Here is a 25,268-nt window from a genome sequence, read left to right as displayed (position 1 = left end):
ACAAAATTTTTTAAAAAAATCTCTCATTTAAGAGAGGGCAATACACAAGAAACATGATAAAGGCGGAAAGGGCAAGCGGGATGGGAAAGTGGGCTGTTGGGGTGGTGCTCTGTTGTGCTCTCCAGTAGCTTCTAAACTCGAAACCATGTAATACATTACTTGGCCCTAGTGGAGCCCTGCATGCTATCCATTTCTGACCTAGCTCCCGTTAGCTGAGTTACCAGACTGTCTCCTGAAGTGTGTCCTGCCCTTCAGAAGCAGTGGAACAAGATCCCCAGAAGACTGACGTACCCAGACCAGGGAAAAGGAGGGCTGGCTCTGACAGGGCCCAGGAAAAGGCTCTGCCAGGCTGCAGTTCCTCTCTCTGCCTGTAGGGGGTAGTAAAAGGCTGCTTGCTCTGGACAGCCATGGCCTATGGAGACGAGGGACACAAGAAACAGACAGGCAGGAGTGGGTAACATAAAATAGAAACGGAATTTATTTCACTGGAAGAAGCAGATATCCAGAGCTGGGACAGCAACTTTGGCAACAGAGGCTGATGGGAACACATCGAACAGCAACGGGGAGGGTCAGGGGTCAAACAACAAAGTACTGGTGCCCCTGGGGTCTCCTTCCAATCCAGGCCCTGGGCCCTGCCAGAGAACCTGCCGCCATTTCTCTGCTTCTGAGCCACTTCAGACTGTCTCCAGGTACGCTCCTAGGAGCGTCCAAGTCTGCAAGTTCACAGTGAAGCCACAAGTCACATTCTGTCCAACACTCCAAATGCCTACAGGGGTTCCCTGGAAAAGGGCCCAGCCCTAAGAAGGGCTTGCTGGATGCTGGCCTACCCTTCTGTGCGGCCAACACATCCTTCTTGCCCAAGTCAAGCCTGGCTTCCTTAGTCTAGTCCTCCAGGGCAAAGCCTGGGGCACACGCTAGCCAGTAGCCCAGCCCTGATCCTGAGCCAGGGGCAGGTCACACACAGGGCCTGCCAGGCAGCTTCCTGTCTTGCCTTCACAAGGCTCCTTCCCACCTCTTGGCCGGGGCACTGAGGGCTGAACCAAGCTGTGCAGAACAGCGCTGGGTGGGTGAGTGAGGTGGGCAAGGTGGAGTCCCAGCCTCCTGCTCTGTTCACGTGGAGCAACAGGCAGCAGTAGGTCCAAGCTGTGGGTGTTCCAGGCCTGAGATGGGCATCTCCCCACCCTGGTCCTACAGACAGGTTCAAGTGGTTCCTTTAGGGCAGACTGTTGTTCTGCAGACAACTATCAGCGTCTGAAAGATGGGAAATAGCAAAAGTTTATCTGTCAATATGAGCTAAACAGCTTACAGGAAATTCAGGGTCACCGCGCAAAAACAAAACAACAAAAAATAACCTGGAAATCTTAGACTACAGTTTTAGAATTTACTCTGAAGTGTCTTTCTTGATGAACTTTTGAATTAAGGAAAGAGTACTACTGTGTACTGGAGTATCTAAGCACTACAGGAAGCCCAGTCTTCTCAGGATGTAAATTAGGGACAACCACTGGCAGATACTCCGGCTGAGTGCCTGTCCAGTGTGTCTGAGGGCCACAGCCCTCTCCCACTGTTTCTGATTGTCTCTGATTAGAGTCAGAGTTACACTGTGTAAGAGCGGCACAGACTGGAGGACCCCAAGGCGCCTGCCTCCCAGCGCCCAGTGAGCTGCACTGGTTCCTGGGATGATACTGGTTTCATGTCTGCCTGTTCACCACTTTGGGGCTTGATAAAGATTTCAATTAATTTTAATCTGTGTGCTTTATTTTATATGACTACATATATATAAGCTTTTAGTGAGAAAACAATGAGATTTTCTTTGAATGTTTATTCCTTCAAAAAGCATTAATATTACCATATATAGAAAAGGGCGTGGGAGGGGAGTGTGTTTGTGTGTGAATACAGGTGTGCGTGCCACACTGAGTATGTACAAGTCAGTGAACATCCTCAGGTGTGGATCCTTGCCTCTCTTCTTGAGACAGGGTCTCTGTTGTTTTCATGCTATGGTGTGCCGGGCTGCCAGGCCCTTCAACTTCTGGGGGTTACTCTGTCCCTGCCTCCCATAAGAGAACCGGGATTACAGAGGCGCAAGTTACATGTCCATATTTCACACAGGTTTGGGGATTTAAACTCAGGTTCTCACGCCTGTACAACAAGCAGCGTATTCACCGAGCCACCCTCCTCCCCAGTACTAACCGGCACGTTAAAGAGAAATATGGTACAAGAGCTAAGAAATATTTGCTTAAACAACCAGGACTAAAATGTTACACCATGAAGCACTTGGGCAGCCAGAGAGGAGGTCCGGAAGTCCGCCTCCTCCACCCAGGGCCTAAGGCGACTCTTCCACTCATGACAAAAACCAAGTGTCTGAGTTCATTTTGTTCTTTGTTCTAAACAAAGCTCCTGCCTCCGGGGCCCTGCACCTGCCCTCTCCCCTCCAGCTGGGGACTCCCTACCTATGTGTGGCTATCCCCAATGACAGCCTTCCTGGGAGAGGGAGCTAGGGCAGTGTGTGACTCACTCACTTGTGGTGGGCAGGGCCACAGGAACCCAGGAGGTGGCAGCCAGCTTGCTCCAGGTTCCAGTCAAACATCTCTAGCACTTTGTGGCACTCCACCCGCGGCCGAAGACCCAGTCCAAAGAGCTGCTCCACCTGAGGGGCAAAGGGCAGTGGTGCCATGGGACACCCTGGGGCAAGGGGTACCAGACCAGAGTCGGGGCACAGGACTCAGAGCCAGCGGGGAGGGTCAGGTACAGCGGAACCAGCTTTCAAGGCCCCTCAACGCCAGAGCAGGCAGGAAGTGATGGTACCTTCAGATACTGGGCAGCCCTCTGCACACTCCAGCTGTGGCTCTGCAGGGCCGCCTGGCACTCCTCTGTGGTCACCCCATGCACCATGGCCTGCAGCTGGGCACACCCACCCATCAGCACCACTTGGGCCCATTCCTCTGGGTCCCTCAGACCCCAGCCCTTCACCTTTAAGTGGGCCTGGCACTCACCATCTGGATCTTGTCTGCTGGCTGTGCAGCCTCTTGCCCATCCCCCGGGCAGCCCCTCTGTGGCAGCCGAGCAGTGGCCCTCAGGGCTGGTGGCCGAGCCCCTGGGTTGCTGTTATTGGTGGAGAAGTTGGCCTTTGGTTCTGGGGCAGCCTGAGGCATAGGGCGAACAGTAGCAGTGGGGGCGGCAGGGGCTGGAGTACTGGGTGGGGGCAGCGGCAGGGGCACAGGCATGGAGGCTGGCTCTTCAGGGCTCTGGGCCTCCCGGAGGAAGCGCTGGTAGCGCTCCAGATAAGGAGGGCGCTCAGGTAGCAGGTAGTAGTGCGTACTGCTGACCTTCCTGCCATCGCGGACAATGGGCAGGATACAGGGGCCAGCCCGCGGGCCAGGAGCCTGGATCACTTGTGGCGTGGCATATTTAGGGTCTGAGGCAAAGCTTTGGGTGGTGGGCATGGTCTTTCCGGGTGAGCTAGAGAGCCGGTGTGGTAACGGAGAGCTGCCAGGTGGCACCAGGGGGCTTGGGGTTCTTGAGCCTTGAGGGGACAGGGGTTCCCGGGGAGGCACTCGGGGAGGGGAGGCAGGTCCAGGCCACCGGCTTGTCTCTTCCTCACCCGAGGGAGCTGGAGATAGCTCCACACGTGGACGTGTGGGCCGAGGGGGAATGGGTACCCGGGGTGGCACCTGGGGCTTGTCATCACCTCCTGGGGTGGGGGAGGGGGTCAGCTGGCCAGTGGGGACCTGTAGCTGCCGCATACACTCCTGCTGCAGTGCCTGGAAAATCTCTGCAGTCTGGGCCGAGCTGGGTGGCTTGCCGCCACCCTGGGGTGGAAGAAACAGGTTGTCCTCCAGGGCAGGGGGCGGCTGCGCCTGCTCAGGCACAAAGGCATAATTGGTCTCGCCCTGGCTCGGCCCAGCAGGGAGGCCTGCACCCACTAGCGTGCTGTTGATAGAGCAGACCTCAAAGTCATCCTCATCCTGGGCCACATCGTCATAGGCAGGGGGCGGGGGCAGCGGGCGAGCGTCCCAGTCCACTACAGGTGTGGGATGTAAAGGCCGTGGCAGTGCCCGCGTGGGGCTCTGTGGTGGTGTCTTGTCCAGCAAGGAGCAGGCATCCATGGCCAACTGTGCCAAGGAGGGTGCACAGGGCCGTGGGGTTGGAACCACGGGCTCCTCGCCAAAGTCGATGAGCGTGACCTCGCCCCCACTGCTGCGGCCTGCCTTGGTGCCTGGCACTCGGGCCGAGGGCTTTGTGAGCCACAGCCCTCGGGGCAGGGATGGCTTCCTCAGGCCCAGCTTCTTGAAGTCGCTGGACAAGGGGTCTTGGTCCTCACTCACAGGGTCATATGTTGGCTCTGTGACAAAAAGGGAGACCCCAACAGGGAGATGGTGTCAGGTATGAGTGGGGAACAAGGGAAGGTAGGATGTGTAAAAGCAACCAAGTAGCCCCCACTGACCCATCACTACCGACTCCCCAGAGGTTAGCCTCTGCACCAAGACCATACCTGACCCTGCTCAAACAGGGCAGAGCCAGCTGTCTGCCTTCAGGCCTCAATGTAGGCCCCCCAACTCTACCCAAGCGAGAGCGGGCCAACATCCCATGCACACCTGACTCTGACGTTCCCACCATAATACAAGAGCCCTGAACTCCTTGCTCTCGGTCTGGTTAGTAACCCCTTGCTCCACCTCTACTGGGGCACACCGTTAGAGCAGGCACGGGCCAACAGGAGCTTCCCTCAGAAGACGGACTCCTGATGCCACCCTGACATCAAGACACAACCTCTGCATGTCTGAAAAAGCACGAGCTGGCTGAGTCACGGCAGGACCGCCTCATCTTTGAGGGCACAGATGGGGAGGCAGGCATGCCCGGCCAGTTCAGCAGCAAAAGCTCACAGCACACACCCGCTTCCCCTTCCACACAGCCACTGGAGCTCTGTACCTTCCAGGAGAGGAGAGGTGAGAGGAGAGAGAGGGCGGGGGCAGGGGCCAAGGCATCCTGAGAAGCCCCACTTACTCTGTGTGAAGATGGCAGGCTGAGGTGGGCGAGGTGGAGGCTCCCCTGTAGGAAAGGCCATGCGGACAGGGGAGGCAGAAAAGAAGAGTGACCAAGCAGGGCAGGGATGAGGGGGGAGGTGGAGCCAGACAGAGGGAAAAGTTCAGGTGAGAAAGGGAGAGGGAGGGAGGGAAGGAAGGAGAGAGAAATAGAGAGAGAGGTGAACAGGAGTGAGCAAACGCACAAACCCAACTGAAGATGGGAGGTGGGAGGGAACGGGGAGGCAGGATGGAACAGTTGTGTTCCAGAATGACAGGCACAGGATCTGGGAGGACGGGGCTCCTGGCTGAGACGGAGCCCAGAGTGGGGTGTTGGCTTGGGAGAGAAGAGCATGATTAAGGCAAGTATGGGAGCCAGGATCTGAACAGCCTGGTGAAGGAGGGAGGAGGAAGCTGAGGCTGCAGGGCCAATGCAGACCAACCCAAGGATACCCACCTCGGCGGATACAGCTGCCTCTCCTCTCCTACCCCACCCCACGCCTAGCCAGGGCCAGGAATCCAGCTGTCCCACCTGCTGCTCTGGCCCAACTGCCCTCAGAGTAGAAGAGCAGGCTCGGGGTGGCCAGTGAATTGGGAAGACCAAGGAATGGGAGGGCTCTTACTTTTCAGCCTTCCTAGATGCTGGGTGGGTCGGGAGGTGCTCAGCTCCACACTCAGCAGGTCAGGGGGGTCCATGGGGTTGCCCAGATACAGTCTGTTGGGAGAGAACCAGGTCAGAAGGCAGAGCAGTGGGGGAGGCACTTCTGGAGATGAAGGCCAAAACCACAACAAAACAAAACCTTCCTGAGTGTTTAGTGAGCAAAGCAAAGAAAGACTAAGACTCAGAGGAAGCTGAGTCACAAGGCTCCCAGACTCTGTACTGGTCAATCCCTTGGGAGGTGGCTCCCACGGGGTAAGCACACCTGACCCAGGCTGAGAAGCCTGTGCCTTCATGGACTCCAATACCTTACAAGGGCAGAGGTGCCCTTGATAACCCTGACAGCATCCAAACCCATGCCAGGCTTCTACCTGCTGGTACACTCTTGTTCTCCAGACTGAAGAGAAGCACCTGCTGCTAGCCCCTAGAAGGGTGGGCAGGAAGCAGCTTCCTGCTGAACCACAGGAAATGGGGAGGAGGTTGAGCTGCCGGGTAGGCTCCCCACTCACTCACCCCAGACCTACTGTCACTGTCTGAGACCTGGGGCTTAGTCAGCAAAGCTGATTAGAGCCTAAAGAATGAGCTAGGCTGGCTAAGGCACAACAGGAGCGGGACACAGGGCGCAGGTCCCCTTTCTTCAGGGGCCCTTACCTGGTTCCTGTGAGGCAGAGCCTCTCTAGGGGCCCGTCGTTCTGGAGTGTGGGGTATGGAAAAACAAAGGCCTATTTTACCATGCTCTCAGGAGGAGGCAGCTGGAGAAAGGGTCACAGAGACCCAGCAGGAGAGCTGACAGAGTACCATAAAGTACCTAATCCTGTATCTTTCTCAGATCCAGGGATCTCACTCCCCAAAACAGAGTGGGCTGGGGCAGACTAGAGGAACACTGCTCCCTAAGATCCCCCTAGGACTGTGCCCACTTCTGAGAAACAAACTCCCTCCTGCCTGGACCTGCGCAGACATGACCCTTGACCTCATAGGTTCAGGGCTCCACAACTCTGGAAACCCCTGAAGGACCTGGACCTGCACAGACATGACCCCTGACCTCACAGGTTCAGGGCTCCACAACTCTGGAAACCCCTGAAGGAAAAAAAGTGTTGTTCAGAGGCAGATGTCTTAGAGAACTGCTTCCCAAGTGTCTTCCCCGTGTGTCAGAATGTGGTGCCTTGTCTGCTGGGTGACAGGGGACTTTTTAGTAAGTAAAAACGAGTCCATCCCTGGGATTTTCTGACTTTGATTTTACTTACAGTGGAAAACTGTACACAGACAGAGAAGCTCTGCCCCACAGGGTGGTTTGGGGAGAAGAGAATGCTGGGGGCCCAGCAAAGAGCTCCCTGGCGCACCACCCCCAAGCACCCTCAGCACTTGGTCACCTACACCTGGCCCACCCCACCTACACAGCCTCCTCTCTTCTGGTAGAAGGGCTTCCGGAACAGAAGAAGCTAAGAGAACAGAAGTGAGGAAGAGCACAGGAGGATGTACGGCTAAGGGCCTGCAGCGGGGAGGGAGGGCAGAGAGGATTCAGAAAAGATGCCTCAGACACCTACGCACCTATTCTGAGGTAAACGCTCTGCAGAGTCAGCACAGAGGGGTCATCGCAAGGGAGAGAGCAAATGTCATACACAGTGGCAGAGAAGAAATGACGCACAACAGAAAGGGATGTGGTCCAAGTGCCACACCAAAGGATCCCCGAGGACAAGTGATAAACAAGCCGCAGGGATGGGGAAAGTTTGCATCTGTGTCCCTGAGGCTGGCAGCCTGTCACGAGAGAGAAAAGCAACTGATTATAGAAAATCATGTGCACACGCACAGCTCGAGGGCCAGCATCTATCTGCATAGGCGACCCACAGCCAGGGCAAAGGCTGTCCCGCTGCCCAGCAGCCATCCACTATAGGAAATACTGGGACCGGAACTTTCACAATGGACCCCATTTGGCTGAAAAGGCCAACAAGGTTAATACCTTAACCATTCCTGGCCTTGGAAAATGACTTTGGGGATGCTCTTTGCCTGCTCCTGGTACTGCTTGCTTTGAGCAGCACTAAGTTCAGAGCCTATTCACAGCCTTAATCTTGTCAGTAACAGACAGCACCATTTTTGGAACCTCTGAGGGCTTGTGTGTGGTGTGGTGAGGGGCCCAGGACCGTATCTGGTCAGTGTCTCTGTCCAGGTACTTACTCATCAATCCTGTCAGGGAACCCCCAGCAGTGCCGGGGGTCGCTGTCTCCATGCCCCGTGTGAATGAAGCTATTCTGTAGAGGCTGGCTGATGTCCTGGGCTGACAGGCCAGCCACGGAGGTCACCACATTCCGAGGGAAGGGTCCTACGCACAGTGTCCGGGTGTTCTGACCACGCCACCAGTAGTTCTCAGCCCTGTGTGACAAAGATAACACAGTGAATACGAAGTGGGGGTGAAGTGACCCCTGGCTAGGGTCCTACTCATGGACCCCTGGCAAAGGGTGCACACTGAAGACCTCGTCCACCCAACAGTCCACTGTGTCCAACAGCAGCCCTATAACCTGCCACTCCTGAAGAGGGCCTGAATATTTGCTCAGCCTTACCCTAAGCTCCTCTGGCAAGCTCAGGTAGCTTTGTCTACAGTCTACAAACAAGGAGACCAGCTCCAACAACTGTCCTACATGACCAGGATCCGAATCAACTGAGTCTGCAAAACTATTTCACTCTCACAATACACCTGTTTCCCACCTACAACGGGGGCCTACCTTGGTCTTAGGGGTCCCTAGATTCACTCTTCAGCAGGGTCCTAGGAATTTTAGTTGATATATCAGCCACAAGGAGCCCCATAAGTTTAGGACCATGCCTTCCAATTACTATTCAGCCCTTCCATGCAGACCTTCAAGATGAAGGAGCACATGGAGACCTGGGGCTTGGCACCACCTGTGGGCAGGGCTATGGGGATCCAGCCTTGCCATCCTCCCTTCTTCTCGGGATGAGGCCGACTCTCTTGCCTTACAACCAGGTGGTCTAGATTTCCCAGTACGGCAAATCATGAAGACCTCAGTCCCTCACTCTGCAGACAAAGCAAACCCGTGTCTGACCCAGGCTGAGCCCACACAGCAAGTGAACAAGTGGAAGAGAACAGAGCTCTCTCTGGACACTCCAAACGCCCCAGAGCTAGCTGCGGAGGCCCTGTGTCTGCTGCACATGCCTGAAGATGTGGACAGTCTGGGTTAAGGTAGCAGTGGTGACAATCGTGCTGCAGGGACCTACCCGCACCACCCACCACTGCCTGCCTGCCCTGTCCCCTCACCTTCACAGCATCTGTCCCATCAGAACGGCCTCCCGTGAACACAGCCTCAGCACAGGGCTGGGGAGCTGCTGTGCACTGCCACAGCTACCTTCTGGTCACTAAGGCTGCCTGCTGGCCCACCACCACCCACAGCAACCCTATGATTACTCCCTGCCTTCAGGGTAGGAAGGGCAGGGAAGGAAGGAAGAAGAAAGGACAACACCCTGAGAAGGAACAATCTCATCTGAAAATAGCAGTGCCATTCCAAGGAGAGAAAGGATCCTTAACGCACACACAGAGCTGCCCGTGAAAAGCACAGGGCAGCAAGGCCTGCCCAGCACCTCCCATCACCAGCGGCTCCTCCATGAAGCAGCCCGTCCCTTTCCTGGCCGCCAGCCCTAAACTCTACTCTGCCCACCTCCTGCGGTGTTCTCTAACTCAGAGAGCCGCAGCAGAGGTAGAAATGTTACCCAAACATTCTGCTCACAACACACACAACCCTACCTTGTCCCTTCTGAGGGCAAAGATGAGTGCCTTCCACCCCTCCTACTACAGGAAGTGGAGGCTGCAGGCCAGGCCAGGCCAAGAACCTGCAAATGGATTTCAAAACTTCTGTCCCCACTCAATACCACTTCTGAAAAAAACAGGGCCTCCAGCCATCCCACCCCCCAAGTAAGACCCTTGAGAAAGGCCTATCATCACTTGTATCCCCACGTCTGTTTTTAGTTTTAGGGCTTTTTGTTTGTTTTTTGGACAGTGTCTCCAACCGTCCTAGAACTCACTGTGTAGACCAGGCTGGCCTTGAGCTCACAGAGATCCTCCTGTCTCTGTCTCCCAAGTTCTGGTATTAAAGGAATGTGCCACCATGCTCTGCGTACCTCCAAACCTAGACAGAGTTCCCTGAGCTCAGCTCACTGAATGTCTAGGTATCCTCTCCCTGCCCCGTACCCCGAGAAGAGCTGGGCACTGGGACAAGCTGCACCCTAGAGCTGGAACTAGGAAGCAGACTGAAGACAGCGCCAGAAAAGAGAAAGACAAGGAAGACAGGCAAGAGCCAGAGGAAGAGCCACAGAGACAAACCCAGCCCAGAGACTCTCCAAGCTCATGCACCGGAAACATGGAGACAACTCAGGCAAACAAACAGAGCGATCTGGGGGTGAAAAGGAGGAGGAAAGCCCGGGTAACCACAGATACACAGGCCCACTCCCGAGGCTTGCCGGCTGCTGGAGTCTCGTGTCCCTCACCTCCCACCTCCTGAGCAGTTCCAGGGACCAAGTAAGAGGTGGCAACTCAAAGGGACGTGTTCTAGGAGCTGAACCATGGGCTGTGACAGTACCAGCAGTTGAAGGCAATGGGAGCCTGGGGCGGAAGGGCAGGACAGGGTGCACCTGGGACAACCTCCCAGGAAGAGACACTCCCCTGGCCCCTCCTGTAGTCTGCCTTGCTCTCCATGACCAAGGGCACCACTTCCAGAGACACCCGGGAAACTCCAGCGTTAGCCCCAGGGAACACAGGCTCCAAGTGGAGCCAGAGACAGACTAGTAAAGACTTGAGGCCAGAGAAGCACAAGGTGGAGTTGGCTCCTGGAAGTGGAAACGGTTACAGGCCAACTTCTGCCCTGGTACCTCCAAGGAGGTTCCCTACCCACCCTCAAATCTTCCTATCTTCAGCCTATTTCCAGACTACTGACTCCTAGGCCTCTGACTTACCCCTGAGGTCCAAAGCCGCACACAGCTCCTTCCTGCCTCCAGGTCTCCCTGAGCAGTTTTTTTTTTTTTTTTTTTTTTCACTTCTATCACCACCCTCTCCCATTCTCTGTAACCAGCTAGGACGTCATTCTTGTTCCAAGAACAGAACAACATGAGAGCCCTGGCCTGAGGCAGCGGGACAGGGGTCACAGTGGATACAGGTAAATCTAACACACCCAGCTCCAGGGCCCATTCCACTGACTCAGGCTAGGACTCACCTCACTCACCAACCCTAGTAAGGCACAAGTCATACCTGAAAGGCCCCCTGCAGGCATCCTTACCCAGTTCTGAGTCAGTGGAAGGGGTACAGGGAATCTCCCTTTGCCTCACTTTTCTTCCTGGTCCTCAACACTCACCCACAGTGCTAATGCAAAGACACCCTACCAGCAACCAGTTCCTCAGACACTCTGGGGATCAGATGACTGGAGGCAGGACCAGCAGAGGGTAGGGCCAGGGCAGGGACTGGAACTAGAAACGTGGAGGAGGCAGGTAGGCCGATTAAGGGACACTGCACATAGGCTATGACCCGAGTTTCAAGTAGGTCAGACACATAGCAGTCCTCCTCACGGGGAAGCCCTGGGAATAGAATGGGACAGAGGTCCAGGCAGTGGATGGAGGGAGACCGTGACTGGGAGACCCCGGTGGGGGGGAGGGGGCTTGACAGGAAGGATGGAAAGTTGCCATAAGGGCGAGGCAGAGCAGGGAGAGGCTGCTTGGGGCCTGAAAGGCTGGAGGTGAGCAGCCAGGCATGGCTGTTCACACTCACAACCCAGTCCTTGGGAGGCAGAGGCAGGAGGATAATGCATTTGAGGCCAGCCTGAGCTACATGAGACCTCTCAAGAACAGAATCCTTCACTTGAGACACCAGAAGTGAAGAACAAGAAACATTTGGGGATTCTGGTGCTGACCCCCAGCTCTGAGGCCAAGCTGGGCTGGGGCTAGCAGGGAAAATCTGTGCAGACGGCTCTCAGTAGTGTGAGGCCCGTCACCAACACTGCCGCCCCGGCCTCTGTGCAGACGGCTCTCAGTAGTGTGAGGCCCGTCAGCAACGCTGCGGCCCCGGCCTCTGTGCAGACGGCTCTCAGTAGTGTGAGGCCCGTTACCAACGCTGCCACTCTGACCTCTGTGCGGCGAACTCTCAGAGGCAGAGGGGGCTGTTATGCACCTCTCAAGCCTGTGCCCTGGAAGGGACGCCCCTACCTTCCCTCGATGACAGTGATGACGTCATTCATCTGGATGTGCAGCTTGTCTGGCTCCTCGAAGTCCTGAAGGGCCCGCATGTCAGTAGGCTGAGCCTGGGGCACAAACACATCATGTCTGGTCCAGGCTAAGCATCCGATGCCCCCTCTTGCACTCCCCAGCCACCATGGGCAGATCCGCCCTCACCTCCAGCAGGAAGTCCCGAAGGGCCACAAAAGTGGGTCTGTCCTCTGGTTTGTGGGCCCAGCACTGGACCATGACATTGTAGATGTCTTGGGGGCAGTCCTCAGGCCGGGGCAGGCGCTCCCCTTCCTTGTCAATCTTATGCAGAATCTGCCAGGCAGGAGGGTGCACAGGTTAGGGGCAGCAGGGCTCTTGTCTCCTCACCGGCTTTTCCCTGACCGGACCCACAGCTGAAGGTGACACGCCTGGCCACCACGGCACATGTGTCCCCAGAGCCCAAGACCTTTATTTCCAGCCTTAGCCCTGCCCAGAACTCATCCCTCATCCATGTTCTCCCACCCCATCCCTGTCCTGTGACATTCTCAGTAGCCACTCTCTTGGCTAAGCTCAGAGAGGCCGTGTCAACACAGAGCATACTGAGAGTCGATCAGAAAAGAATCAGTTCCAACAAGGTCAGGCTGGAAACCAGGGGAGGATGACTCCCACCCACCCTATGGAGCCCACCCCTAGTCTCCTCACCTGGCTGCCATTGAGGCCAATCCAGGGCTCCTGGCCATATGTGAACATCTCCCACAGTGTGACCCCAAACATCCAGGTGTCACTGGCATGAGAGAAGGTCCGTGTCTTCAGGCTCTCAGGGGCACACCTAATAGAAAAGGGTCAAAGGGAAGGCTTCTTGTGGACCCTATCTCTGGAACCAGAAGATCCTACCATCTAAGCAAAACATCAGTCCCGCCAGGGCCCACGGCTGGTAGGTACCACAACACACAGGTGAAGAGCACCAGTCTCAGCCTTCAAGATGCAGCACAATCTATTCCTGCCTGGGCCAGCTTGACCTAAACACGCCCACTGAACGTTCTTTCCTGGCTATTCCCCATACATTTTAAATTTAACAGCAAGCCCTCCACAGGGCCTTTTAGCACCGCACTAAGTACCATGCCCTTGGTATCTCAAGAGCAGTCACCCTTGGGCCTTCCAGTATCCACCTAGAGAATTCCTTGGATGGATGTGCAAACATGTAAGTAGATAAGAAAGGTACCCCAGGCACAGAACAGATAAGGACAGGCCAGGGCAGAGACAGTGCTGTGGTGGGTAACAGAGTGCCCAGAAGCTTGTGGGTCTTCTGAGCCTGGGGTGGAACTCAGGCCCTATAGGCCGGCGGCACCTGCCCCTCACCAGGCAAAGGGCACCTTGCGATGTTCTTGCATGACATAGTGGTCATCATTCTGGGGTAGAGCTCGCATCAGTCCAAAGTCCCCGATCTTGACCAGGTCACGGGTAGCCAACAGCAGGTTCCGAGCAGCCAGGTCCCGGTGGATGAAGCGCTTGGACTCCAGGTATCCCATGCCCTCAGCCACCTGCACAGCATAGCGGCTCAGAGTCCCCAAGAGGAAATGACCTTGGTGTTTACGCAGTCGGTCCAACAGAGATCCCAGAGGTGCCAGTTCTGTCACCTGAGGTCAGACATGAGAGGGTAAGCAGATCTCTACTCTCTGAGGGGCAAGGTTTCCGGTCCCGTTCTGGACATCTGCCATAGCCATACGTAATACTCCTTCCTGACCTGTCTGCTCAGAGTTACCACGAGTTCCACAGCTTCCCAGCCCTGTCCCTCCAGCGACCCCAGGGATCTGAGACCCAGACAGCAGCACCCCAAAGAGGGTCAGACTAGAAATTCCAAAGACCAACTTCAGTTAAGGGCCAGTCCTTCCTACGGGCACAGCTCCTTGTCAATGGGTACTAGAAAATCTAAAAATGGCAGTGCTGGGCAGGACCCTGGTAACCCCCTGGCCATGCGTGGTGGGAGACGCTCTCTGACCCTCCCTCCTACCCAAGCTCTCACCATCTTCATGGGTGGCGTGAGCACCACACCATACAAGCGAATGAGGTTTCGGTGGTCAAGCGAATGCATGGCATTGACCTCCCGGATGAAGTCATCCATGGCCTCTGGCTGACTCAGCACATCTGGCTTCAGGCACTTCACGGCCACACTCACCTGTCAGGATTAGCAGGGAGTTAGACCTTTCATGGTTGGTCGCCAACACTGAGCTAACTGCTCCTTCCAACTCGGGGCAAAGATCCTTGACTCAGACCTGTTCACCTGAGTGGGTGAGCGTGTACGTCCCTGGCGTGGGGACAGGGCTGACTGACCTCTGAAGGTCATTAAATACGGGCCTGCTCTTTCTAGGAAAACTCTCAAGTTAGCAGTGCCAGTCCATGAAGTGAGGAGCAGTACGAAGACAGTGATTTGTTTAGCTTTTTCTGCAAGCTACAGAACTGGAAAAGGGGATGTATCTGAAATGGACACAACACCTGTGGGGTGGGGGCTGGGGAGGAGACAACTGCGGCTCTGCGTCAGTCAAGCAACGGAACTGCAGACCACTGGTCTTTCGCTTTTCAGAGTTCAATCTTTCACAGTAAGCAAACTAAAATATTTTTAGAGTTGAAAAAAGAAGCCGCTGTGCTTAGTTAAGCCTGAAGGCGAGTCCTTTTACAATCCACACAGAGCTCACCGTCTTTCCCGCAGGGGCGTCCCATTCACCCCTGCGCACCACGCCAAAGGAGCCGTCTCCCAGCTTCTCCAGGAGGCGCAGGTCCTTCTCCCCGATGAGGCAGGTGAGGCTCTGCAGGGTCCCTTCCCCTGCCAGGCCCCCTGGGGTGGGTGAGGGCTTCCGGAAGGTGCTCTGAGAGTGATGGGGAGGGAACTCAGCCTCCAGCCGCTTTCCACTGAACACCTGTTTGAAGGCAGCAAGGAGCCAGATGGAACCCAGAGCCCCAGAACCACTCAGTTTTGCCAAGCTGCCCAGGGGCGACCCATTAAAGGCTCATACTTCCTCCCGAGTATACCCTAACTGAGAATCCACAGTTGAAGCCTCGGGGTAGGTGTCAACAACAGGTAAAAGTACAGTTTATGGCTAGAGTGACCCCAACTGGTCTGTGAATGGACAACACAAAGCCCTCTGGGTACACCCCCCACCCCTAGTCTTCAGCTCCTCCCCGTTCTACCCTTCCCTTCCTGAACCTCTTATCCATCACACACTTTTGCCCCTAGCACACAAAGAGAGGGTAGGAGCCTGAGGGGCCCTCCAAACACCTCCCTGTCCATTTTTAGCCCTGGCCCCTTCTCTGGGTTAACCATTTGGCTCTGTCTGTCTCTACCCTCCCTGGGGAGTCGCCTGCCCTTCATCCTGCCCAGGGGAGAAGATAATTTTAGTCTGAGGTTGAACCATGAGTGTGTGTGTGTGTGTGTGTGTGTGTGTGTGTGTGTGTGTGGTGTAGATGAAGTGAGTCTTTTCTGGAGAAGGGCCTGGGAAGACAGCTGGGGTTCTGGAGAGGAGCCTAGAGTCAGAGGCTGAGAAGGATGGAAGACTAGAGGGGTCTCTGAGGCCTGTTTTTGAGAAGGAAGTGCCAAAGGTCAAGAGACGGGAAAAGGGCCGTGAGCAGGCCTGGGCATGGCAGTCTGAGAGGGCCTCCAGAGCTCTAGCTCCAGGCTGCAGACTGGCCTCGGCTCCCCAAGGTTGGCCACCTTCCTGCATGTGCTAAGGGCAATCAAATCTGAGGTCCAATAACTAGAATTACTAATATACTAGGTCTCCCTCAGCCACTGCAGCCAGGAGGGACCCTCCCACAATCGTGCAAGGTAAGCTGGGTAATGAGGCTAACTGGTTTCCTGGAGACATGACCATTGGGAGAAGGACACTGATCACCCAGAGACCTACTATGAGTCAGGCACAGATCCAAAGCTGCTACACTGCTTCTCTCTCCCACCGTCAATCAGCCCGACACACTCATCTTTCACTAAAACCTGGGCAAAGGACCAGGACTGTGTCCCCAGAAAAGGCCACAGGCTCTCAAGAGACAGCCCCTTTGCCAAATTGCAGCCAGGAAATCTCTACTGCCCAATCCCTGACCGGCTGTTCTGTCCTGCTCACCCCCCACTCCAGTTGAGGCCAGGAGTGGGGAGGGAGGCCCTGGCTGGCTCACTTCCTCTCTCATTGTCTTCCAGACAATGGGCAAAGTTCCACTGAGTCACATCAGGGACTCACAACACCACAGACCCAAATTAGGACGGGTGCGGGGAGCTGTGGGGAAGGAATTCGTCAGCAGAGCCAAATGACCAGAGAACATGGGGGACGCGGGGCTGCATGTCAAAGCCAACATGTCCAGACAGTCCTCGCTACCCTATGATGGACACTGGCCTGACTCAAAGGGACAGTTGTCAACAAGTCCCTGCCCCTGCACACAGAGAGGCTGTTCACGTGTCCGTCTGTGGCGGAGACAGACACTTAGTCAGGCAGCTTCACAAGTGCCCTGCCAGATAAAAGCCTGGAGGAGGGGGTCTGTACAAAGTGTGCAGGAGCTGGTGAGATTACACCTGCTGGGGACAGGATGCGGGTCCTAGGCCCGCCAGCGGTGTGAGGCCCTTGGGGTGCCCCTCCGCCCCCACACAGTACTCACGCACCTTGCTCATCCATGACTTGCGTTTGCACATGACCTTCCTCCTCTTCACAGCCTCCCACAGACGCCTCTGACCTGCGAGAAGGGAAAAGGAGCCCAGGGCTGTCAGGGAGACTGCTGTCCACCTGGCAGGCTTCCTCGGTTCCTCCGGTAGGCCCACCAGTAGCTACCGCTCGGCACACGGACACTCAGCCAACTAGGAATTTCATTCACCCAATCTCTGCATGACTTTCAAGCTGGGTGGAGGTGTCTTTTCATCAAAACTGAACAGTCATGGCGGGCAATTGACTCTCCAGACAAATCAGGTAAAGATATATACAGAATTCCCTCCATTCTAAGGTTTATTCCCCATAAAATGTCCTTACACTGCTGACACCAGGCACCGTGCTGGCTGGCTTCACGCCAACATGACACAAGCTGGAGTCATCAGAGGGACGGACCCTCAGTTGAGAAAGTGCCTCCAGAAGACCAGGCTGTAAGGTATCCTCTTAATTAGTGACTGACGGGGGAGGGGCACCCCTGGGCAGGCTGAGCAAGTCATGAGGAACTAGGCAGTAAGTGGCACCCCTTTGTGGCCTCTGCATCAGCTACTCCAAGATCGTGTCCTCTCGACAGCTCCTGTCCTGACTTCCTTCGAGGGTGAACAGTGACTGGAAGCGTGAACCAAATGAAGCCCTCCCTCCACAGGCTGCCTTGATCATGCCGTTTCAGCACTCAGCGGTAACACTGAGAGAGATCAGCTACCCAGGCCTAAAGCAGCACAAGTTAGTGTCATTTTTAATCTTACAAAACACTTGGCTCTTCTGAGTTGAACACATTAAGGTTTCTGATTGTGTGTTTTGAGACAGTCTACAGTAGCCCAGGATGGCTGAATCTGCTAGGCAGCTGAAGACTGATCTACTTCTCTGCCTCCACCTCCTGAGTGCTAGACTTACTGGTGTTTGCCACTACACCCGTTTGTGGTGCCGGGAATTAAACCCAGCACTTTCCTTTTTAACAAGCGCATTCTACTACAACCCAATGATTTCTGATGATCCAGAGAACGCCATGACTTCTAGCCGTCAACTGCTACATTCGGTTTAGAAAGAAACGAAAGATAAAGTTTCTATGTGTTAGCAAACCATCTGAGAGATGGACTTTAAAAGACTTTGTACATTTTTATTTATGTATGTGTCAGTGTATACGCGCATGCCTCATGTTGGGAGGTGCAACCTGACGCCTTTAATCACAGAGCCATCTCTCTGGCCCGGTCTAAGAGTTGTGTCCTTCCCTTCTCATTGTAGAGCTCTTGGCACTGACCCCACTGCTGTTCAGAATCAAACAGAAGAGACGAAAGGGACACCGGAAATACGTCCCACAAATATCTGCTCAAACACAAATGGGGCGGGCTGGGAAGCAGGCCTGGGAACAAAGGCATAATCCCGGCTACCAGGGAGCTGAGACAGGAGGAACTAAAGTCCATGGTCTGCTCTGGCTACGGACAGGTTCAAGGCTACTCTGGGTACCTTACTGAGAATCTGTCTCAAAAACACAAAGTACAAAAAGGACTTTCCAACTCACATTTACAACCAGAAACCATTCCCAGGGAACCCTGTGACCAGCACCTCTACTGATGCCTCCACTCATCTCAGGGGCTCTGGGTCTCAGGCTGACAAAGTTCTCAGCTGCCATGACAAAGAGATTCTTCTGTGTCCTAGGCCATACTAAAGGTACCAAGTCAATGGTCAAGAGGATCAAGCAAGGCCCACTGGCTACCTACCAGGCCGGCCCATGCCAATCTTTTCCAGGTCCTCGTTCTTGACATACTCAAAGTGGGACAGGCGGGTGACGTTGAGATCATCGCGAAGCCTCAGGAAATACTGCTGCAGCTGCACCTCGGACAGCAGCTCCAACAGCCAGCCCGTCCCCTCCTCCGGCTGCATGCTGCTGCTCCCCAGCCTCTGCGGGAAAGGAAGCATAGCTGAGAGGCCAGGGCATGTAAGCAAGTGGCAGGAGACCTGGCCATCAATGTGGCGCACCCACATTCTATAGAACCCAAAGCACCTTCTCGTTCCCCCAAACAGCGGAGATGAGTCCCAGACCAAAGCAGTCAGGAATCAAGTCTTACTCCCAAATCTGTGCTCTCTGTCTGAGTGAACTGAGATCAACTGTGCTCAGGGACCTCAGGGAATCACAGGCCCCTGAAGCACAGACTAACAGTATCAGTTATCTTACTCCTACAATCTCATTTAGAAGTCAGGGTGGGGTACAGTGGCCCTGTGAGATCAACCCACCAGACCCCTCATCAGACAGACCCCACAGAAGATCTGTCCAGTTCTTACTGCCTGACACCACCAGGCCTTACCCACTAACCCACGGACAACACCCAGGTGCCTAAAGCGCCATAAGATGAAGACGAGAGTGGGAAGTGTGGACCAGACACCCCAGTAAGCGGGCGCTTGCTTCCCTAAACAGCTGCCCCGAGAGACTAAGGCCCGGTACTTTAACCAAAACTTGTCAGTTTTGCAGTACCAGATGTCACAATTTGTATGACATCTTACCTTCAAAAATATCTTCGGAATGGCAACACATGCACATTGTAAATACTCAAGAGGCACAGGGAACCTCATCCTCTCTCCTCCTGTGCAGCCACCTAGCTCCCAGTCCCCAAAGCCAGCTGCCAATGTCTTCTAAGTGTCCTTTTAAGTCACACATTACCCATACTGCTGTTTCTCCTTTTCCACTTAATATTTTATCTGTCTCAACTTTTAAATGACGCCAAGCAGTTCAACTCTAAAATATGTGTGAGTGCACACAGTCTATACGTACTGGCAAAACAAAACGTACCTGCAGGTACAACCAGCCAATGCTGAGAGTACCTGTCCAAGGTCCAAGGTCCAGAGGAAAAGGCCAAGACCACCTTCAAAGCTAAAGTCAAACCCATCCCTGTTTGAGTAAAACACCTGACAATAAGCACTTTCGCAGACCAGACTCTGGCCTCACCTCAGTTCCCGAGGAAGAAGACAGGTGAGGTGAAAAGGTCAGCTGTCTATTAGGGGCCAGGTGACCCGCTCCTGAACATAGCGCACTCTCAATACAGATGCAGTAAGAGGAATGGGCCGCCCAGCCTGAGCCTCCTACCCCACAATTCTCAGTGGTCCTGCCAACAGTGCTAGGAGCTGCAGCTCAGATGTTCCCTGCACCTCAGGGCTCCACAGAGTAATGGACAGGAAGGACAAGCCTTTGGTTCAAACCCTGGCTCTTCCACCAAGGAGACTGGGCTGGTGGCGGCTTCCAAACTTTAAGCTGTAACCCTTTATTTGGATGGTTCTCTAAGGGCTGTACAACCCTCCAGATAGAAGATATTTTTGTCTGTCATAGTGGGGGGGGGGTGACATTTAGCGGGTAGTAAGGGGTAAGAACATGAATTATTCTGCAATGCACAGGACAGATTTGAACACACGGATTCCATGCAACTTTATGCAGGTTAAAACCATTAGAATGATCCAAACCTAGACTTAGATTCTATTGTACATTAAACAAGAAAAAGCTTTTATAGTTTTACTGTAGCCTGCTTTTCCTGAACTGTGTGAACCGTTTACTGTGTAAACTGAGGAAAACGCTACCCTTTGGAATATGGCAAAAGTCCACTATCAGATTAAAAAAAATTAGGGAATATACCCTATTATCACAAAACTCCTCCCAGTGGCTCTCTTGAGGCTTGAGCCTCTTTGGTCCCTCCCAATACAGCTAGTGCATGACAGAATACATCAAGGGTTACAAACTATTTTCCTCTTATTTCTCCACATATTATAGTTGGCACCATGTTTATTGACTCTACATATACTTAATATGTAACATTCCTATTAACTGTATTTGTGAAGGGAAGCAAAAAATAATTTTTTATTTTTTTTTTTTTGGTTTTTCGAGACAGGGTAGTTATGGTACTGGAAAGATGGTTCAGAGGTTAAGAGCACACACTGCTCTTCCAGAGGACCAGGGTTCAATTCCAGCATCTACATGGCAGCTCAAAATCATCTGTAACTCCTGTTCCAGGTTATCTGACTCCCTTTTCTGGCCTCCTCAGGCACTGTACACACACGATGCATAGACGTACATGCAGGCAAAACACCCATATACATAAAATAATAAGAGAAAAAACTTGAGAAAGCTACAGTTTCTACATCAGTTCTAAAAGTTTAGTTGTACTGGTGCATTCGTCCTCAACAAAATGAACTGTTTGCAAACAGCGTGTGGGGGTTAAGCAGACGTGTGCCACTGCTTTCCAGAGTAAAGCCCGAGGTGCAGGGTGAAAAATCACTGCACTGGGCTCCACCACTGGGCCTTGGGCCTGGAGCGAAGCGGCCCTGCCCCATTAGCTATGTGGAAGGGCTTCAAGATGAGGGCGACTGGTCCCATCAGGAGAAGCAGCCACGGGTCTTCCTCTCCTCTCATGTCCTCAAGCCGTAGGACTCCCAACTCCCCATTCCCGTCTCTAAATCCAGGTCATAGCTCAAAGTCACACCCTGAACAGTCAGGGAGGGCTCAGTGAAACCCAGAGGCCCTGCTGAAGCTACCTAGAAAGCCCAGCCCAGCCTGTCCCCCCCCCCTTCCTTCACAGACTAGCCAACACACCTCCCTGCTCAGCTGGACACTCCCCTCTCCAGTCCCCAACCCAGGGACAGGGCACCCATGAGGGAGAGAGATGAAGCCTAGAAGACATCCTGGCGAAGAGAGGAGTCAGGTGGGGGTCTAGTCCCCTTGCTACTGCTAAGCCCAGAGTGACAGCCCCTAAGACTCCCTCCAGCCACGTTCCTTTGTCTGTGATGCACAGGGCACTAGAGCAGCGACTCCCAGCTCAGACAGTCTGGCCCACAACATGGTAGGAAATCTACACTACCTGTGTACTGCACATGCAGCTGCATGGCCTGTGTGTAAGCACACACCAGACTGACCACACACTCATACACGTAGGCGTGCACACAGGCTCCCAAGAACGACTGCGGCAGCTAGGAAGGAAGACACTCCAGCTTACACTCCGTGAGCCTCAGGAAGGTGCCGCTCAGTCATGCCTACCCTGCCTCTCTGTAAAGTGCTGCTACCGAGGGGCTAACCATGTCCACAGCAAGTGCGCTTCCCACCCCCAGCCCCCCCACACCACCACTCACTGTGTACAGACGTCGCCGCAGTCTGGCCAAGAGAGGAAAGGAGAGCTCAAGGCCAGGGAACCGACGGGCTGCCGGCATCTCCACAAACTGAAGCCCCTAAGAAGTCAAAGGAGCTATGGCCTAGATCTAAAGAGGGCAGGCAAGGGTCGCAGCTTCTGAGTTTTATGCTCTGCCCAGCAAGGAAACCGGCCAGAGGGTGGGAAACCTGTCTTCGAAATCCCCCAAGTCCCACCAGAAGTAGGGAACGGGGAAGAACGGAGTGCCGGCTTTGCTCCACAGCTGGCCGCAGGCTGGGTCCTCTCCTGTCTCCTCTCCAGGGCAGTGCTCACAGCTCTAGTCCTACCCCCGGGCTTCCCCCCACTGCCTGCTTGCCCGCCTGTCCTCCTTCCCTCCCTCCCTCCCCAGCTGAGCGGCTCTGACACTGGCTGAAAAAAGACCTTTCTGAATCACTGCCAAGAGGACAGCAGGAATGGGGGGGGCACTCTTCCTCCTAGCACCGGCCCCACTGACTCCCCATACACAAGGCTCCCTGTCTCTAGCCTCCACTGCAGCCCTCACGGTTGCAGACAATCCCTGGGATTTCAGTGTGGGGGCCGTGAACCAAACAGCACATATAAAAACGGGTTACAAGCCTCCATGGGGCTTTTCCGGGTCTATGGGGACTTGACTGCAGCCTGAATTGGGGGCTTGGATTCTGAGTCTTTCCTGGATCCTGCAGACAGATCCTTCAAAGACCCTCCCCCACACACGTCCCAACCTTGGCTGGGTGTCTCCTGGCTCAGACCCTAATGTGGCCCTGTTACCCTGGTGCCCGACGGAAATAGGAGGCTGGCAGCCTGCCAGAGTGGGACAGTCCAGCCAAGGGGGGTGGTGAGAATCTCCACCCCTCCCCCGGATTGCCTTGTGTACTGCCCACAACAACCAGGGTGCCTACTTCCCAGATTATCTGGCAAAGACCCAAGACTCCCTCCAAATAAACAAACATGTCCAAGCCCTCTGCCGGGATGCTCCCACCTCAAAGCTGCAGCTCAGGCTGCAGGGTAGCATCTCGTACAGCACTGCACACACATAACAACCTCAGCTTAAGGAGGCACCCCACCAAGCCCCTAGGGACCCCCATATTCCTACAGCTGACAAATGTTCCCTCTGCCCCTCAAAGAGGCCAGCTGCTCTACACCCCCTCACTGCAGCTCCCAGATACACCTGACAGCTGCAGGAAGTCCTCTTCTGCTCCCCAGATCCCAGCACCACCCCCCAGTGTAAGGAGCCCCTGTTTCTTGTACACTGCTCTCTTGTCCCTACCCAGCTGGCTGCCAGCTCAGGGAGCCACAGCTGGCTCATGGGGGAGTTTTGGGGAGTCAGCATCCCAGCAGACTCTTTCCAGGATCTTTTTCAGTGGTTGGACTCCTAGCTAGAAGGACAGCCATTTTCTATTCTGATGAGGGGTGCCCCCAGCAACAGCCCTTCCCCATTGCCATCAGTCATACAAAGACTGTGGACTGCCAAGTACAGCTTCTCTTCAGGCTTAGCAAACAATCAGTGTGACCACTGAGGTCAAATGTGCAAGGCAAGGTCAGGCCGAGGCTACACGCCTTTCAGCACAGGTTGGCTGACCACACCCTCAGACTGCAGCAGGCTACAGACGATCCTTCTCCATAAGATACCACCTGAAGCTGACCTGCGTCTGTCAGTAAATTAAAACAGGTTTTTTTTTTTTTTCTCTACTGCTAAACTGAAGCTGATTAGAGTGGTCAGCGTAAAAACTCCAGCCACCCCTGAAAGGAATGCCCCAAATTCACCAGAAAACTATGCCTGATCGTTCCCTCGGGTGTCTGCGTAAGAACACCTGGCAGCTTACCCAGAATCCAGCTATGGGAGACTTGAAGAGGGCAACAGACGTATATCGTGGGGTCAGAAGCCAGATCAGTTCCTGGACCTCTTCCTTGCCTGGGAAAACAGACCTGACCTTTCTGCCTCTCAACTCCCAGGCACATTCCCCTTTTCCTGCCAGCTACTGCTCTCTCCCGGCTAGGAAAGAAAGTGCTTGATCTCCAAGGGGAAGAGGACCCGTGCCATTTTCCAAAGCCCACAGGGATATTTGGATTCATACACATACTCAATAAATGGGAACGCCCCAAACACAGCTTCCTCCTATAAAAGAGTGTTCCTGAATACTAGATGTGTTTCCTAGGCTCCTAACCCGCAATGCAGAAAGCCCAAAGGGTAGCTTATTTGTACCCCTAGGGACCCACACTGAGTCAGATACCAGCATCAATAATTCACCACCACCATCACCTCAGACTTATCAGCCACACACACACACACACACACACACACACACACACACCCCGCTCTGCACCCAGCCTCCTAGCCCTACAGCTCGGGGGAGGAGGGGGCGGGACGGGGGACGGGACACAGGCACCCTGAGCTCTCACGAAGAAGCTCTGCTGCAGAGAACAGAGCTGGGCCCACAGAGCACCAGCAGATGAGGCCTGACTTCCAGGTTTCTCGCTATCCCCATTACCTGCTGTCCCTCCTCGCCCCCAGCCAGGCGCTGGTAAGCAGATCTCTCCCCCATTGTACCCAAAGTCCCACCGTGGGGGCAGAGGGAAGCGGAGCTACCCGCAGCCCCCGCCCCTCCAGCCGCACCGGCAGCAGCAGCACCCGCAGCGTCACTCCCCTGCGTCCAGGGGGGCGGGGGCGGGCCTCGAGCATCCTTCAGGAGGGGAGGGGCTGCTAAAGCGCCTGGGCTGGAAAGGCTCCAATCCCGGCACCTGCATGAATTCCAAGGGCTCAGGTCCACAACCAGGTTATCACAGCCTCTGCTCCGGTTGGGCCCGGCCTGTGGGCACCCAGTCCCCACAGCCTCCTTCCCAGTTTCTATTCGTCTCTGTGTAGCGTTGCCCCTATGCAGCTAACCAGCAAGCAGTGGCAGCCGCGACCCTTAGGAAACCAGAGCAGAGGCTCCACCCTCTCTGACTTCAGAGCCATTGCTCCCCTGAACTTCAGGAGCCTCCAAGAATTCAAGCTCCAGAGTCACCAATTAGTACCTCAGTGATCCAAACACCCTGATACTCAATAATACCGGGGTCACCTAAGAAGCCACAGAGGCCTGTGTCCTACTTCACCGAGCCCCTCCCAGCAATCTTGGGGATTGAAATATCTTCTTCCTACCCCCTTAACACCCAGGTCTACTCCACTCCAAGAATGCTTGGCACCCACCTGCTGAGAACACATACAAGTTCTAAGCTCCCTAACTCACTCCTCACCCAGTCATGGAAGCCACATCGCTATCCCTCTGTCCATCCCCCACTCCCCATGGGCAGACTGACAGACCCAGACCCAGGGCATCCTATTGCCCTTAGCTCTCCAGTCCTCGACCTCTCCTTCCTCTCAGACAGCACTGGGTCTGGGCATGCTCAGCAGACGCTTGTGACTTCAGAGCTGAGGAGCCCAGACTGCTGGAGAAGTGGCTCCAACACAGGCTGGGAAAAGTGCGAGCAGAGACACACACACCCTCATTCCTATGGCATCTGAGGCATCCCGACTCCTTCCAAGCAGGTATTTAGAGCTCAGCTGAGCTCAAGGCACTCTCCTCCTTCCTGGGACGCGTGCGAG

At 54.7% G+C, this 25,268-nt stretch overlaps 1 protein-coding gene across 14 annotated transcripts in view; it reads right to left on the bottom strand.

Moving 5' to 3' along the window:
* Nucleotides 1-433: 433 nt before the first annotated feature.
* Tnk2 (tyrosine kinase non receptor 2) overlaps nt 434-25,268 on the bottom strand; it is a 37,781-nt gene continuing 12,946 nt past the window's right edge. Inside the window, exons 1-15 of one of the 14 annotated variants that reach the window (XM_050159844.1) lie at nt 21,651-21,976; nt 18,263-18,443; nt 16,508-16,578; nt 14,559-14,780; nt 13,889-14,041; nt 13,225-13,502; nt 12,568-12,694; nt 12,052-12,198; nt 11,866-11,960; nt 7,846-8,040; nt 5,639-5,730; nt 2,991-4,339; nt 2,803-2,892; nt 2,517-2,644; nt 434-1,251 (exon numbers count right to left, since the gene is read on the bottom strand). In XM_050159844.1, coding sequence (XP_050015801.1) covers nt 1,245-1,251; nt 2,517-2,644; nt 2,803-2,892; nt 2,991-4,339; nt 5,639-5,730; nt 7,846-8,040; nt 11,866-11,960; nt 12,052-12,198; nt 12,568-12,694; nt 13,225-13,502; nt 13,889-14,041; nt 14,559-14,780; nt 16,508-16,578; nt 18,263-18,443; nt 21,651-21,728 — 3,213 coding nt within the window. In that variant the 5' untranslated portion in view covers nt 21,729-21,976 and the 3' untranslated portion in view covers nt 434-1,244. Of the gene's footprint in view, nt 1,252-2,512; nt 2,645-2,802; nt 2,899-2,990; nt 4,340-4,998; nt 5,044-5,638; nt 5,731-7,845; nt 8,041-11,865; nt 11,961-12,051; nt 12,199-12,567; nt 12,695-13,224; nt 13,503-13,888; nt 14,042-14,558; nt 14,781-16,507; nt 16,579-18,262; nt 18,444-21,650; nt 21,980-24,174; nt 24,244-25,268 lie in introns of those variants that run through there. The other 13 variants (XM_050159842.1, XM_050159852.1, XM_050159851.1 and 10 more) reach the window with 13 other exon arrangements.

Source organism: Alexandromys fortis, unplaced genomic scaffold (genome assembly GCF_014885135.2).
Source record: "Alexandromys fortis isolate MF-2015 unplaced genomic scaffold, M_Fortis_MF-2015_v1.1 scaffold_119, whole genome shotgun sequence".
Taxonomy (NCBI): domain Eukaryota; kingdom Metazoa; phylum Chordata; class Mammalia; order Rodentia; family Cricetidae; genus Alexandromys; species Alexandromys fortis.
Note: the sequence above shows the minus strand (reverse complement) of the source record. Positions and strands in the feature narration are given on the sequence as shown.